Genomic DNA, 16,116 nt, shown 5'->3' with positions numbered 1-16,116 from the left:
CATTTACAGACCATACATACATGGCCATTTACAGTCAAGAGAAAAGTAAACAAACGTCAAGATGCAGTGTTAAATCATAATTGCATAAAATGAAGTTATTAATTAGTTTAATTAATTAGAATAAACTAAAAATTTTATAACGATTTGTTTATTAGTGTATAGGCTAGGCCACTGTGAAGCAATCATATAGACTGCAGTAGGCTACCCTAAAGCAATCATATTACTGCTTCTCCGTTATCAATGCATAAATTGTTATACCTGTAAATAAATATGAATAACTTCTTTTTCACATTATCTTTTCATTTTTCATGTCGACATCATCAAATTCCTGACATGTATCCTCAAGGGGTGTACAGGATATGATAGTACTACATGAAAAATTTACATCATTACTAACTTCTTATCTATATCATTCGCCACCATTATCAGATCTTATATTTCCAGCTTCTAAGGCAATTTTTACTGTATCAATCCACCTATATCTCGGTTTTTTTCCTGCCAACCTGGTAGAGAACACTTGTTTTGCTAATCTTCCTTCTCCCATTCTGTTTAAGTGACCATACCACCTGAGATTAGCTCTGCTAACACATTCCTAGATGCTAACAATATGAAGTTCTTTTATAATATCCAGATTTTTAATATGATATTGTCATTCATGCCCATAATCTTTCTCAGGACTCCCATATCTGCGGTTTCTAGTCTTCGGTTAAATGTTTTACTTCAAACCAGTTCTCAGATCCATAAGTTAAAATTGGTTTGGATACTGTCTTGTATACAACAAATTTAGTGTTTTGAGCAATTTCTCTCTTATTCCATATAAATTTATTCAGTTGACTTCCTACCATACCAGAATTGTTGATTCTGTTGTCTATTTCCATATTTAATTTACCATCTTCACTAAAAATTGTGCCAAGTAGCTGAAATGTTTTACTTGTTCTATAGGTTCTCCATTCACAATGCAGTTGATATTTTCAATGTCTTTGTCTTGTTATTGCTGACCTTCATACCATATCTATTACAACTGTTATTAAATTTAGTCAGGGAATCTTGCAGACTTGTTGCAGATTTATTTGGAAGTATAGCATCGTCAGCATAAAGGTCAAAGATCTGACATTAATATCTCCAATTTCGATATCAGGTTTAATACCACTTTCCTTCGTAATGTGATCCACATAGATAATGAATAACAGACGGGATACTGTACATCCTTGTCTGACACCAGACTTAACATTAAACCATCTTCCAGGTACTTCCTTCAATTCTAATTGCTGACTTACAACTCAAAGAAAGTATCGCTTGATACAATGCCCCACTGACCCCATTCAACTGTAGCGTTTTGAATAGCTTCTCTCTTGGCACCCTTGTCTTATGCCTTTTCTAGATCTACAAAACTTAAATACAGATCTTGGTTATATTCCCATGATTTCTCAACTATTTGTCATCAATTGAAAATCTGATCCTGATAGCCTCTCCTTGGCCTGAATCAACTTGTTCTTCACCAAGCTTCCCTTCCACAATCCTTCTCAACAGTTTCTCAAGTATACTTCCATAAATCTCACCAGGAATGCTCAGTAGAGAAATACCTTTGTAATTCTCTAAATTTCAGAGGTATTTCTTGGACAGAGGGACGAATTCTAGTATGAGAGTGCTACTTCAATCATCTGGAATTTGTCTCTCTGTCCAGGCCTTCTGAACTGTGCAGCCACTGTAAGACTTATCTCTATACTTCAACATTTCTGGTTGAATATCACCCACTCCAGCTGCCTTTCCACATTTCAGGCTATTGATGGCTTTCTCTACTTCAAGTATGGATATGTATTCTTGATTGCATACCTGGTCAGTGTGCAATTTTTTACCACTGTGCTGTCATTGATTGTTTCATTTAGCAATTTTTCGAAGTAACTGCTCCATACATCAAGGATGTCTTTTTCTCCAGTTTTCACATCACTCATTTATCATCTCTAATTCCTTTTACAACACTCTTTCCCCCATTTCTTCAACAACCTCCAGGATATTTTGCCACGTTCTTGATATTTATTTTCTATGTTCTTACCAGTCTTCCCATGACTTTTGTTTAACTAGTTTTAAAGTGTTTAGCTTTCTTACATTTGTCTCTGTGTTCTCTAAGAACACAAGTTGACTTATTTGCCAGGAACTTTTGATATGCTTTCTTCTTTTCTTTCACTGCCTCCTTAACTTCCCGTCCACCACGGAGTTCTGATTTTTCTATCCTTGTAGACAACCTCACCACATGCCTCTCTGAATCAATCAATGTTTTCTTCAGGATTTGCCACTGAATCTCCAAAGTATCGTTCCTGTTCTCACACCCTTTCATTTTTTCTTCAATAATATTTGTGTATTTCAGTCTACAGTTCACATCTGATAGCTGCCCAAGTTTTATTTGCTTTAAAACTTTTTCTGTTTTTCATCATGAAATTCAATTTTATCCTGCTCAAGACTAAAGGGCAAGCACTTCCAATTTCAAATCCTCTGTACACTCGCGTCCTGCACCAGGGAGAAAATATCACTATCAACAATAACATAGTCAATGAGACTTTTCTTATTCTTTGGCTCTTCTCTCCATGTGCACAAATGTGCACATGGAGAGAAGAGAAGAATATGACCATGTGCACAATTTGTGCACATTTTTATGTTGGAACATGGTGTTAGTAATAACCAGTCCATGTCCTGAGCAGAAATCCAACAGGTAATTGCCATTATTATTAGCTTTGCTCTTTTCTCCAAATTTTCCCAAAACATTTTTGTATGCCTGACAATCATTTCCTACTGTGCTATTTAGATCCCCAAAAAGGACCAACTTTTCATCACTCATTGTGTCAGTTGCTTTCTCTAAAGCCTCAAAAAATTCCTCTTCTACCTTAGTAGAACCTTCTGTGGGACCATAAGCACAAATAAGTCTCATTGTTCAGTTCCCCATTCTGATATTTGCCCACATCAGTCTACTTGAAATTGCCTGCCATTCAAGAAGATTAGCCTCATAATTTTTCATGTCTGGTGTTAATAATACGTATAACATCTACAGTGTTTTGTATCATAAAAGACAATATTGATGTAGGTACTGACATAAGATTCATCTTGTATACAGATGACAAAATTATGGTATCGATAAATACAGTATACAGTGCAGTAAATGTATATTCACTTATTTATGATTTTCTTTAATAACATTTTCTTTTCTCTAGCTTACTTTATTGTAAGAATATAGTATATAATACATACATAACCATACAAAATATATGCTAATCGACTGTCTATGGCTTCCAGTTAACAGTAGGCTATTAGTAGTTATGTGTCTAGAGAATCTAAGTATTATACATGGATTTTCGAACAACACGGGGATTCAGCTTCCATAACCCCCTCTTGTTGTTCAAGGATTAACTGTATATTGAAGTACTTCACTATGTAAAAATTTTAACTAAATTATTTATATAAAATAGCAAATGCTAATAGCCACAGATTTTTGACATTATTCGTAAGTCATTAGAACTTTATTAAAACTGCAAGCTGAATATAAGAATTTAAAATAATGCTATACACCCACAGATTCGAGACCCTTCGACACTTCTGCACGTCACAAAAAAGGAGAATCCATTCCGGTAATAGGGTAATCAATCCATCTTCTTGGATGGGTTGTTTATTATTACACGTCAGAAAATTAACCTCTTTTTTATGTTCATTGTAGTTTTTAAAGTGGTAACTATTTTGCTTATATAATAGTTGGAAAATTTTACCTATACAGCAAGTGATTTTGCATGTTGGTGACCAATTCGTACAGCCTTCATTTCTTTCTCCCCTTCAGCATGAATCGAGTATTCTTGGCACCAAGCCAAGTGAAGCTCTATAAAGTGTGGACGTACTATAACGAATCTTATTGACATTAATTTAACATGCATGCAAAATAAACTTACCAAGTATTCAGGATTGACACAGTAATTCCAGAATTGATTCTCCAGTACAGTATTTCAGATGGATCATACCCGAGATGCAAAACATCCTGGAATGTGAGAGAAAGCTACTGAACATTTTACTACTTTCATTTCTACTCTCAAGCCTGTTATGCCTCTTTGCTTTCTCTAACTCAGTATCCATTCTCCCACAAGCAAGTGACCTTTTATTTTGCTCTAAGCATTTGATGTGATTTGCCTAATGGTCATCAAAACATTGCAATAATTCTATAATCCTAAGATTTTCAAGAAGTTTCTGCAATATACACTCAAGAACCAAAATATGATCTCCAACATTTTAGCTTCCTTCGGCAGAGAAAACTGCTTGCACTCATCTTGGCATTGATTCTTCTAGGACATGAAAGATTTCACAAGGTATTCTGGTCAAATCAAACAAAATAATGTCATGGAGGTCAGCAACCAAGCAAGCCACTGGCATCAACTAGCTAATGCTGCATTCCATATGGCCCTACAAATATTCAGTTGTATTGTATTCAAATCAAGAGAATTGAGTGGCTTAGTGGTGGGGAGCATACAGAATGCTTGGATATGCTCTTCAAATCACTGCAAAGCAAGCCTTGATATGAGGTGTTGTTTTGTTGGAAGTTAGCTATTCACATTTGACATTGAGGCCATATGGTCACTCCCATATCTCACTGGATTTTAGGAGTGAGGCCTTGATGAGGTGTTGTCTTAGAAGAATCCAAACCAACTGGACAACAAGATCACTATGTATTGCAATACCCAGTCCAGGGATGCATAACATATGGCCTGCATGTCAGATGCAGCCAGTTTCAATTATTTAATGCTGAATAAATAAAGAAAAAAAAATTTGTATGATATTAAATTATTTTAAAAAAGCAGAAGATTCATATATTGTTATTGTTGATGTAAATAAATATTTTTTTTATTAAGGAGGAGAGTTTGTTTACATTCCCTGCACCTTAACAGAAATCAGCTATAGTGCATATGCTAAATACCAAATTTGATTGGTCAGTTTCTCAACTTCATACCAGAGATGCACACATGAAAACAATGCAGTATTTTATTAGTATGCAGATACTCATCATATTGTAAAACTTGATTGTAGCTTAAAAATATCAAAGCGCTTTACATCGATTTTTACAGAGGTCAAGCCTCATGAGAATGTTACAAAAATAACCTTGTTTGTCTTTTTATTAATGTAAATAACCCTATGGGAATTGATTGTATTTACTGTTTTAACTAAAGTTTATAGAATGTCAAAAACAAAGGGAATGCTTTGCCATCAGAAGTTTTGTATGATAGCTCAATACGAGGGCATAAGAAAGTTGTTTGTAAGCTCTGTGCATGAACACTGTCAAAGCTAGTATCAAAGAGGTCCGCCAGTTTTAGAGAAGTTTCCGCTGCCTGACAAGACAAGGAAAATATCAAAGAGGTCCGCTAGTTTTAGAGACGTTTCCACTGCCCAACGACAAGGAAAAGGAGCGCACAGAGGAGAAAAAAGAATGGGCCGGCCTTAACAAAAGGATTAAGGAGAACTGCCGATTTCTTCGGGGTTTACAACCCTTGCGGCAAGGTGCAGAGAAGGGAAAATAAAAGGGGAATGAGCCGATCATCGTGAGGAGAGTCCAGATCCAGTTGCCGAGAGAGCAGAGGCGAGATCTAGTTGCCAAGAGAGCAGAGGCCAAGAGCTGTTACTGAAGAGAGCCAGAGAAAAATTGGGAAAACAGCCGATGTCAAGTGCCGCGGGAAGTCAACAGAAGCAAAAAGCCGCAGAATGATCTTCAAGCCTGAATGCTGAAACTTCTTGCCTGAACTTTTGAGCACTGGGAAGATTGCAGTCCAAGACCCGCCAAATATTCCGACGAAGCAGCCCCTTGAAACAAGACTCTCCGGACGGAAACTTAGGGCCTGTGATGACAGAAAAACCATAGTGACTTTGATGAAGGACCCATGGAAGATGTCATGACAAAGAGCCTCCGTAAGTGTGCCCATCTAATGTACATTCTTTTTTGTAATTTAGGAGATGTCATAGATGGACTGATAAGAAATAGTAATAAGAAATATCTATAAGAGAGTCCTCTGACTTGTTGATAACTGGAATATTAATTGTAAGATAACTTGCCATAGTTAGCTAATCCCTTTATGAGTAAAATAGTCTTGGCAATTTATTTTTTTAAGCAGAAGCAGAGTAATTATATATATTATATAGTCATTTAAATTTGAAAAGGGAAATTTTGTTTCTACATACCAAAGGCATAAAGGATAGGTAGAGAAGAGTAACCCCCCTATCACTTATTTAATGTACTTTATTTTAAATGTAAATAAATGTGTTTTAATTATATGTCAATTTTTATGAGTGTCGCCCGATTGTTTATTTTACAATGCACTGTTCCTAAAAAAAATATCGGACTTGTGAGCTGGAAACAACTAAGGTAATAAAAGCACAGTTTTATTATCTTTATATAAACAGACTGTTTATATAAACTTTGTTGAAGGAACTCATGCTAGTAAGAGAGGGAGAGAGAGAGATCTACCGGACGTGTTTATAAGTCTTCTGCCGATAAATAATACTGGTGGCACAGTCTTACAAATAAATTTTCCAGTGTTCATAGGCATATGACTAGTAAATACGGAAGGTAGATAAACATAGTACGCAGTAGAATAAGTAAGGAAGGTTACGAGAGAAAAAGCACGCACTGCTAATTAGAATAACGGTATTTCAAAAGGAGCAGTAACCAAGCAGGCTTTATAAATAGCAAGAACAGTACACACGTTGTTACAATATGTTCAAATCATAATGAACATACTGGAACAAGCATTCTGTCTCTCGTGAAATTAAACACGTCACTAATATGTACGTATGCAAATTTGAGGGACAGTGATAACAGCAACTTCCAATTTACTGGTGGTTATCGGCAAGAATACTGGGATGTATTTTTTCATGGTTTTTTTTGGGGTGGTGATTTGTTCATGTCACTAACTTTAAATACTCAGCTTAGGTTAGCTCTTGAAGGCCAGCAGCACTCAGAGAGCTAACCTATTTATGGATTAGCTTTGTGGTGGTGAAACCAGTGTCAATTCAACTTTGGTGAACCGATATCTAAGTAGAAATGCTTCTGGTGAGCAGAAGCATCACCAGAAGTGTACCATATTGAAGTGAGCAGAAGGATCACTTCAATATGGTACATTTAGTTGGCATTCAATAGAATGTGTAGGAAATACTACCTGTGACATCCTCATCAATGACTATAATAGCAAATCATCATAACAGAATATAATTTTTTTTTATAAATAAATAATCCTAATCTACACTCACACATAGACCAACACATTTTACCATGTAGATATTCAGAACCTAAATCCTACACATAGGTTGGTTACTCCTTATTCCTGGAGGAGTCCTATGTCTGTAGAAGCGCATGTTTACAGGATCGATTTGACTGTTCTGGGGGACGAAAAATACAAGTTTCCGGGTGAAAAAAACCCCCCACCCCCCGTATGAGACCAGCTAACTTACTTTTAGTCAAAAGAAACCAGATAAAGGTTCCTCACATCACTGACGGGAATCACACCCACGTCTTTCTGATCAAAGGGCATTGTCTATACCGACTGAGCTACAGAGGCTCATATATATAAATACCACGTATTTGAAAAATAAAGCATTATAAACTGTATAAATTTAATCTCATATTTGTAGATTTAGGGACTCAACAACACACGTGTTGAACAGATTATTTTATTAATTACAAATAAAATAAAATGAAGTTTTATTTTATTTGTAATTAATAAAATAATCTGTTCAACACGTGTTTTTGAGTCCCTAAATCTACAAATATGAGTGCTGATCACCGTGTAACCCTAAAAGAAAGAATGTATAAATTTAATTTTTCCATACTATTTTTATTTACCATAAACTTAGAAGGAAGTATACAGGTGAGTTCTCAATGACCTGGAAAAAAGCACGATAGTTTAACGTCAATATTTATTCCAGGCTACAGGTCCAAGAATTCTTTCCAAAATGGATGGCAATCTTAATACATGCATGCATACATACAAAGAAATAACAGCACAGCCTTGCAATTTCCAATTCAAGAGTTTGTCAATTTTTTAACTAAAGTTTTCCCGCAACCAACTAATAGAGTGAATTTATATATAAACTAGGGTGAGAACAGCTAACCCAGCTTCATCTGATAACACCTACCAAATATGCTCTGCACAGCATTCCAATTTTTTCCAATGGGAGCCATGAAAAAAAAATTGTTACAAGCCATATATATTTTTAAATAGACAGCTTAATCACATGAATTTTATAAAATACTCTCAGCCAAGACATCTAATGAAGTTGCCCGCTTTAAAGCATTAAGGTAACATAACACAAAAGGAAAGTGGAAAGTATTCTGGTAGCACATTAACACTTCCTGACTGAAGAGATCCCCCCATTTGGTTGAGTTTATTATTATTATTCGTGACACCTCCAAGGAGTCCAAAGACTCATCGCAGGAGGACACCTACTATCTACCAGTTTACTGATGACACGCTTGGTACAAGAATAAAATTTCTCCACAACTTTACAGCAGCTGTATAAAATATAGGGATATATACCTTTCATTTGCAAAATGTACTTCAACTCTAATTAGAATAATGGTGATATTTTGTATATCACCATTATTGTGAGGATCTTGTATTCTAACATGAGCAGAATTTTCAGTCGTATAAGTTACAAAAAAAAAATGGCAAAGGTGTAAGTGATGATGATAGTAGCAGTTTGCTGTTGGATTAAGTGGTGCCCTCCCTCAATGAGTCTTTGGACTCTTTCGAGGTGTCACGTAATAATAACTTACCTCCATCTTTACAGTGCTCATGTAATTGATCTTATGTAGTTAAATTACAGAACAAGTATTTAATGTGTACTTGGAAACAGATAAGCTTTATTAATACACACACACACACACAGGTATCCCTTGCTTAACGTTGGATTTGATTAACGCAGCAAAATTAATTGTGGCAATCCCTTGGCATATGAGGCAAGAGTTTTGATTAATGTGCCTTTAACCCTGTGGAGCTCACAGCTGATCTGACAGATACATGCAAAATGTTTAATATATTCTTACACAATTCAGTGTATAGCTTGGAGGTCATGAGTAAAGGCTTGTGATATTTGACAGTAAATCTGAGAGATATACCGTGACCTCCGATGCCAGTATAGTTTTTTTTTTAATTATTATTCTTTATGCAATAATAAGTGATCTGGAACTTACTCCACCTTTACTACTAGTTGCCCATAAGGTTGCTTATGCTTGCATCTGCCAAAACTTTTAGTTTCTATATATTTGGCACGAAACTCTTGTAGTTTCTATATTCGGCTATGAAATAATGTTGGATTCAATATCCACTTAATTTGTACCATCATGTATTATATTTGCAGTGTTTTTTCTTTATGTTTTATTACTTGTTTGCCAAGGTCTGGAGAGTCATTTTGCTTTATTGTAGAATTCAAAAATTGAAACTGTTTAAATGACTCTTGATAAAGCACAAGTTCAAGCCTAAATTGAATGTCATCAAAGACAGGAATGGATCATTATTAACAGAAGAGTTGGATATTAAAAACAGATGGAAAGAATACTGTGAGGAACTGTACAGCAGAGTGGATAAAGAAAATGTGGAGTCCTCCCACCAGGAAAATTTTGATTTGGAACCTTCTCCACTTAGGCATGAAGTTGAAAGAGCAGTTAAGCAGCTCAACAGCAATAGGGCCCCAGGTGCAGATGAAATCCCAGCACAGTTAATTAAGGCCACAGGAGATGGAGGGATAAGAGTGTTTCATAGATTGATTACAAGGATATGGGAGACAGGATCATGGCCTAGAGACTGGAAGAAGTCAGTTTTCATACCACTACACAAGAAAGGTGATATGAAGACATGCAAGAATTATAGAACTATTAGTTTGATATCTCATGCAAGCAAAATTTTAATATAGATCATGCTAAATAGGATTGAGGTCAAAGTTGAGGCAGAGATTCCATAGGAACAAGCAGGTTTTAGGAAAGGTAGGGGCACCAGAGATCAGATCCTTTGCCTTAGACAGATCATAGAAAAATATAAAGAATTCAGACTCCCTCTGGTAATATGTTTCTTAGACTACTCTAAAGCTTTTGACTGTGTTGAGCATGTGAAACTGTGGGAAGTAATGAAAAGAATGGGTTTTCCTCAACACACTATCAGGTTGATAGCAAACTTGTATAAGGAGCAAGAAGCCACAGTAAGAACAGGTGTTGGATTGACTGACTGGCTTCAAGTTGGAAAAGGAGTTAGGCAAGGTTGTTTACTTTCTCCTCACTTGTTTAGTATATATATGTAGAGGACATCATGCGTGAAGCATTGGATGAGCTCAAGACAGGAATTACGATAGGAGGTAGATTGATCAGTAATCTGAGGTACGCTGATGATACAGTACTCCTTTGTAATGACATGGAAGAACTAGGACTAATTCTTGACAAAGTTAACAAGATCGGTAATAACAGAGGACTTCAACTCAATTCTAGCAAGACAAAGATCATGGTTCTCAAAGGAAAAACAAACAGAGAAGCTCTTGAGAAACAAATGTATCTTAATGGAGAAAGAATTGAGGAAGTCAGCAAGTTTGAGTACCTGGGATCCATTATTAATGCGAAGAATTGCTGTTCAGATGTCAGAAAAAGGTTAGGAATGGCTAAAACAACAGTCAGAGACCTGTCTAAAATCTGGAAGGATGGATCTATCTCCATGGGAACAAAGTTGAGGATTTTGGATGCAGCTGTTTTTCCAACAGCAACTTATGGATGCAAGACTTGGAACCTAAAGAAGTCAGATAAGAAACGGATATCTGCTTTTGAGATGTGGTGTTACAGAAGGCTGTTGAGGATATCATACACTGAAAGGCGTACAAATGAATGGGTGTTAGAAAAGATTAGTAGAACTTTAAGGCTCCTTAAGGATATTGACAGAAGAAAATTAAAATATTTTGGACACATAGAAAGGATGGAAGGAGAACTTCTAAGAACAGTAATAGAAGGTAAAGTTCCTGGAAAAAGAGGCAGGTGTAGACCATCAATGAGATGGATGGATGGCATGTGTGGAGTGACTGATCTTCAGAGAGTTGGGGCTGCCAGAAGGGCAAACAACAGGACTACATGGCTGGGCCTAGTGTGGAACATCAAGCATCGGAGTGACCATATGTCATCTGTAGATGCCCAGTGAACACAGACTAACTTCTTTTGATAAAAAAAAATTGCAGTAACTAATGTAGGTACAAGTACTTATTAAACATTTACTGTGCATTCATTTTTTATCTTTCCTATAAGAGTACCATATAAAATGAATTATTAATACAGTAATCGATCATGGACGAATTGCAATTTTTCCCATTGAGCACTTTGTAAGAATATATCATCCAGGTGGTGACATAGCAGAAATGAATGAACCAATAGATTATACGGTAATTGTGGTGAATGAAGTGCAGGTGAGTAGTCTATTGAAAAACCTCAATGTCAATACATCTGTGGGATTGGATGGTATACCAGCTCGTGTCGTACTAAAGAATTGTCAGTACCCTTGACCATTTTCTTTGAGTCTCGGGTCTGGGTTAGTCCCGAGGGGGTGGAAAGAGGGGAAAATAGTTCCACTGCATAAAGGAGGTTCCAAGATTGCTGTTGTAAATTACCGACCGATTAGCATATCAGGAATCATTTCAAGGTCTTGGAGAAATTAGTCAAGAGAAGAATACAGGATTGGATAGATGAAAATGGAATACTGTATGGGGGACAACATGGTTTTGTGAAGAGTAGATCATGCCTCAGTTAACTTGCTCACGTTTTATAACACAGTGATGGCTGAACTGGATAAGGGTAATGGGTTTAAAGTGATTCTACTGGACCTTGCCAAGGCCTTTGATAGGATATCACATGAAACTCTGATCAGTAAACTGGAGATGGGGATGGATATAGGGTTGGTGAGATGGATAGGGGGATAGTTGATGGAGAGATACCAGAGTGGTTTATTCAGGAGTTGAGTCTAAAAGACAGCTTGTGACTGGTTGTGTGCCGCAGGGTTCTGTTCTTGGACTACTACTTTTCAATTTGTTCATTAACGATATAGGAAAGGATCTTGTTTGTTGATGATGCAAAGTTGGGTAGAGCAATTGTGAGTGCACGGGATGTAAAAATTTTGCAAGATGATTTGGATAGTTTGGAGGACTGGGCTAAGGAAAATGGATGTCAATTTAATGTGGCAAAGTGTAAGGTTATGCATTTGGGGTGAAAAGATTAGCAGCAGTATATCACATTGGTGGAACTGTAATCCAGGAGATTGATGAGGCCAGGGATTTGGGAGTGCTGGTGGATAGGGAGTTGAAGTTTAGGGGACACATCGCAAAAGTGGCTAAATCAGCTCATCAAATCACTTGGCTTCTGAAAAATACTTTAATCAGCAGAGACAAACAAGTAATTGTTCCTCTATATTGAGCCTTGATAAGACTCCATCTGGACTACTGTGCCCAGATATGGGCGCCGGGGTTTCTTCTTGATGGGGAGGAGGTGGAGAGGATGCAGAGACAAGTGACCAAGATGATAGCAGGTCTGTGGAATGAACCTTATGAGAACAGGTTGAAGAATTGTGGGTTGCAAAAATTGGTTGATGGGCAGAAAAGGGGATATGATTGAGACATTCAAATCACTGAAGGGTTTCTATAAGATTAATCCAGAAGATATTTTTGAGAATAGGACTGGTGGTGGGAGGACTAGGGGCCATACATGGAAGCTGGGTAATAATGTGGTTAGCAGGGGTGTTAGAGCTAGGTTCTTTACTTGGAGAGTGGTGAATGAGTGGAATAAGCTGCCAGAGTCTGTTGTGGGTGCTATGACCGTGAATGAGTTCAAGGCAAGGTATGATAGATACTGTGTGAATGTCTAATAGTTGTTCTTAACATGATGTTAGGGCCTCTCTCAACGAGTCTGTCGACTCCTTGGAGTTGCCTGAAATAATAATAATAATAATAATAATTTCTAGATTGACTGAAAATAAATAAACCATCATGTATTACAGAAATAGCCAAAGGCATATTTATCATACATGACCTCTAAGAGATGTGCTTTACATTTATGGAAAATACTAAGGAAAGTGATCTGGAGCTTACTCCACCTTTACTACGAGTTGCCCATAAGGTTGCTTATGCTTGCATCCACCACAACTTTTAGTTTCAATATATCTGGCACGAAACTCTTGTAGTTTCTATATTCGGCTATGAAATAATGTTGGATTAAATATCCACTTAATTTGTACCATCATGTATTATATTTGCAGTGTTTTTTCTTTACATTTTATTGCTCGTTTGCCAAGGTCTGGAGAGTCGTTTTGCTTGTTATCGTAGAATTTAAAAATAAAACTGTTCAAACGACTCTTGATAACTTCTTTTGATAAAAAAAATTGCAGTAAAAGTATTTATTAAGCATTAATTTGTACTCATTTTTTATCTTTCCTAAAAGAGTACCATATAAAATGAATTATTAATACAGTAATCGATCATGGACGAATTGTAATTTTTACCATTGATTATTATATTTGATTAGCGCGATTTTGATATCGGTAACATCGAGGGATATATATATATATATAAATATATATATATATATATATATCAGATATCAGGAGAAAGAGAGCATGGGCATATCACCTACATTTGGCAAACAAGGTATGAATGAATGCATGTACGGCCAAACTGTACTTCAGTAAGGAATAAATAATTAAACGCAACTCGCATGATTGGAACTTTCTAAAAGTTCACGAGTACAGACTGCAATACTGAAGATCATCTGTAAAATTCGTCCAATATTCGTACTATGTAATTGTACTCTACCAGTCATAGTAACTTAAATAGCTCCTTTAACGTCTTCAATCACTAATGCAATAAGCACATTAAGCCTATTTACCAAATAAATGGGCATGTAATAATCTATCGCATCCCATATTAATTGATGAAAATATTTACTTAATTTAGTAGCGATATAAAATGCAAATCCAAAATATTCAGTATATCAACATATTGTGTACATAAATGGAAGAAAAAATATGAATAAATGAACAATAAATTATACCTTTCGCTTCTTAGAAACCTGGGACGTCATGTTGAACACGAAGAGGATCGCATACGAGACACACAATCAAATAGACGAATAATTCTAAAAAGTACCACCAGATGGCACTTGGCAATAAAATTCGTGGTGCACAGATTCAGAAAAGAAATTTATTATAATGTTACTATTATAAATAGGGTTAGGGCTACGCCTTCATTTTTTTTATCAAGATCAAAATACCAAACAGATTTTTTAATCCATATACATTTCTTAACGAAAGACTGTGAATTCATTCATAAACAAAAAACAATGAATGTGATCTTGATCATAAGGTTAATAAATATCACGTTATTTTTATTTATAAATTCTATGTAGGTGGCGGCGCAGTAGTGTAGGCCCGTTTCTAATGTGCACATCTTTAAATTAAAAAAAATTATATTTTATGGCTGTGTATTTCTCAGTTAGGTGCTTCTTTCAAGTCAAGCGTGTTTATTTTGTGTCGAGTATTTTTGCATTTGACATAATTGGTTTGTATTTGGTATCAGACTGTATGATTAGGCATCGTTGAAGCTAAGCCTAATCTCGCTATTGTGACTGTTAAATCTTCTTTGTAGTTACGTATGTCAATCCTTGTGTTAGATATTTTTGGTTATTCATATAATGACGTGTTTGATGAAACATTTTGAGAATGATATGTTATAGTGATCGCGTTCTTGTTGTTAAGCCTAATACTGCCATTATCTGAGCATATATACTGGATGTTAAATGAAATCTATTCATTATAAGTGTATAATGCTGAGATAATTATTTCAAGCAACGTGTGTAAATTTTGTTAGGTATTGTTTGATATGAGTATTTTATTTTAAACTTAGTTCAGAACTCAATATGATAACAAGATCACAGACAATTTGTTTGAAAGGGCACAATCACATACCTAATATATTATCTGTTTTTAATAAATTACTTGCTAGTGAAAGTTTGGTGGATCTAACATTATCGTGTGAAGAAATGACCCTTAAGGCTCACAAAATAGTACTATCTGCAAGCAGCACTCTTCTATACAGCTTATTTTTAGAGAACCCAAGTAGTCATCCTGTTGTGACATTAAATGACATGAAGTTCAACGACTTAAGGTTGATGATCCAATATATGTACCATGGTGAAATGAATATTTCATGGGATATGCTTCCATCATTGTTAAAATCTGCAGAGTTCCTAAAAATGAAAGATTTTTTGGAAGTTGCTAATAAGTACAATGATTCTGTGGAAGGCATACAGCAGAGCGCTTTAGATTATGATTGTCACGAAGCAGGGAAACCGATCATTGTTCACTTGGTTGCTGAGGGTCAACTGTCAGGTGAAAATGTGCAGACGGGTGTATTGTCTTGTTCAGTGTCTGATGTAACAGTTGATTCTCACCTAACAGTCACAACCTTGAGTAGTGATGACAACAGTCCTTTCATCAATTCAGGTGAATGTGTGCATAACGGTGTGTTGTCGGTTTCTGATGCTGCAGTCACGGTTTTTAGCGGTGATGATGGTCCTTTCATCAATTCAGGTGAATGTGTGCATGGCAGTGTGTTGTCGGTTTCTGATGCTACGGTTGATTCTCACCTGCCAGTCACAAACTTGGGTATGTCATCTGAGTCAGCCATCTCTTCTGTGGTTGCTGGGGATGTCAATCCAGATTACTTAACATCTTGTGTTTCTATAGTATCCCCTCTTGAATCTGATGTCAAAGTAGAGACGAAAGACTGTGCAGTCCATTCCACATCTTCTAATATATCAAATGTTTTGCCTGTATTAAGTGACTCGTATGATCGCAGAAGTTTTAATATAATATATGATGATACATCTGGTTTGACTAATATCCCAAGTTTAAGTGATCATCAAGACTTCGCAGTTAGCTACCATCAGTCACATAGGGAACATACATGTTTTATACAGCCATATCGCAATGTATCGGATAGAAGCATGTGGAGTAGACTGTGTTGTGCAAGTTCTCCTGAAACGAATGAACGGACATTTTTAAATGACTGTAATATATTTTATAATTTTGA

The 16,116-nt window shown here is 36.0% G+C and overlaps 1 protein-coding gene across 1 annotated transcript in view; it reads right to left on the bottom strand.

Moving 5' to 3' along the window:
• Nucleotides 1–14,202, bottom strand: part of RpS3 (ribosomal protein S3) — a 59,351-nt gene extending 45,149 nt beyond the window's left edge. Inside the window, exon 1 of the mRNA XM_090395954.1 lies at nt 14,078–14,202. Coding sequence (XP_090252080.1) covers nt 14,078–14,107 — 30 coding nt within the window. The 5' untranslated portion in view covers nt 14,108–14,202. The remainder of the gene's footprint in view (nt 1–14,077) is intronic.
• Between the last annotated feature and the right edge of the window lie 1,914 nt (nt 14,203–16,116).

Source organism: Typopeltis vanoorti, chromosome 7, assembly GCF_054136105.1.
Source record: "Typopeltis vanoorti isolate ZY-2024b chromosome 7, IOZ_Tvanoo_1.0, whole genome shotgun sequence".
Classification (NCBI taxonomy): Eukaryota; Metazoa; Arthropoda; class Arachnida; order Uropygi; family Thelyphonidae; genus Typopeltis; species Typopeltis vanoorti.
Note: the sequence above shows the minus strand (reverse complement) of the source record. Positions and strands in the feature narration are given on the sequence as shown.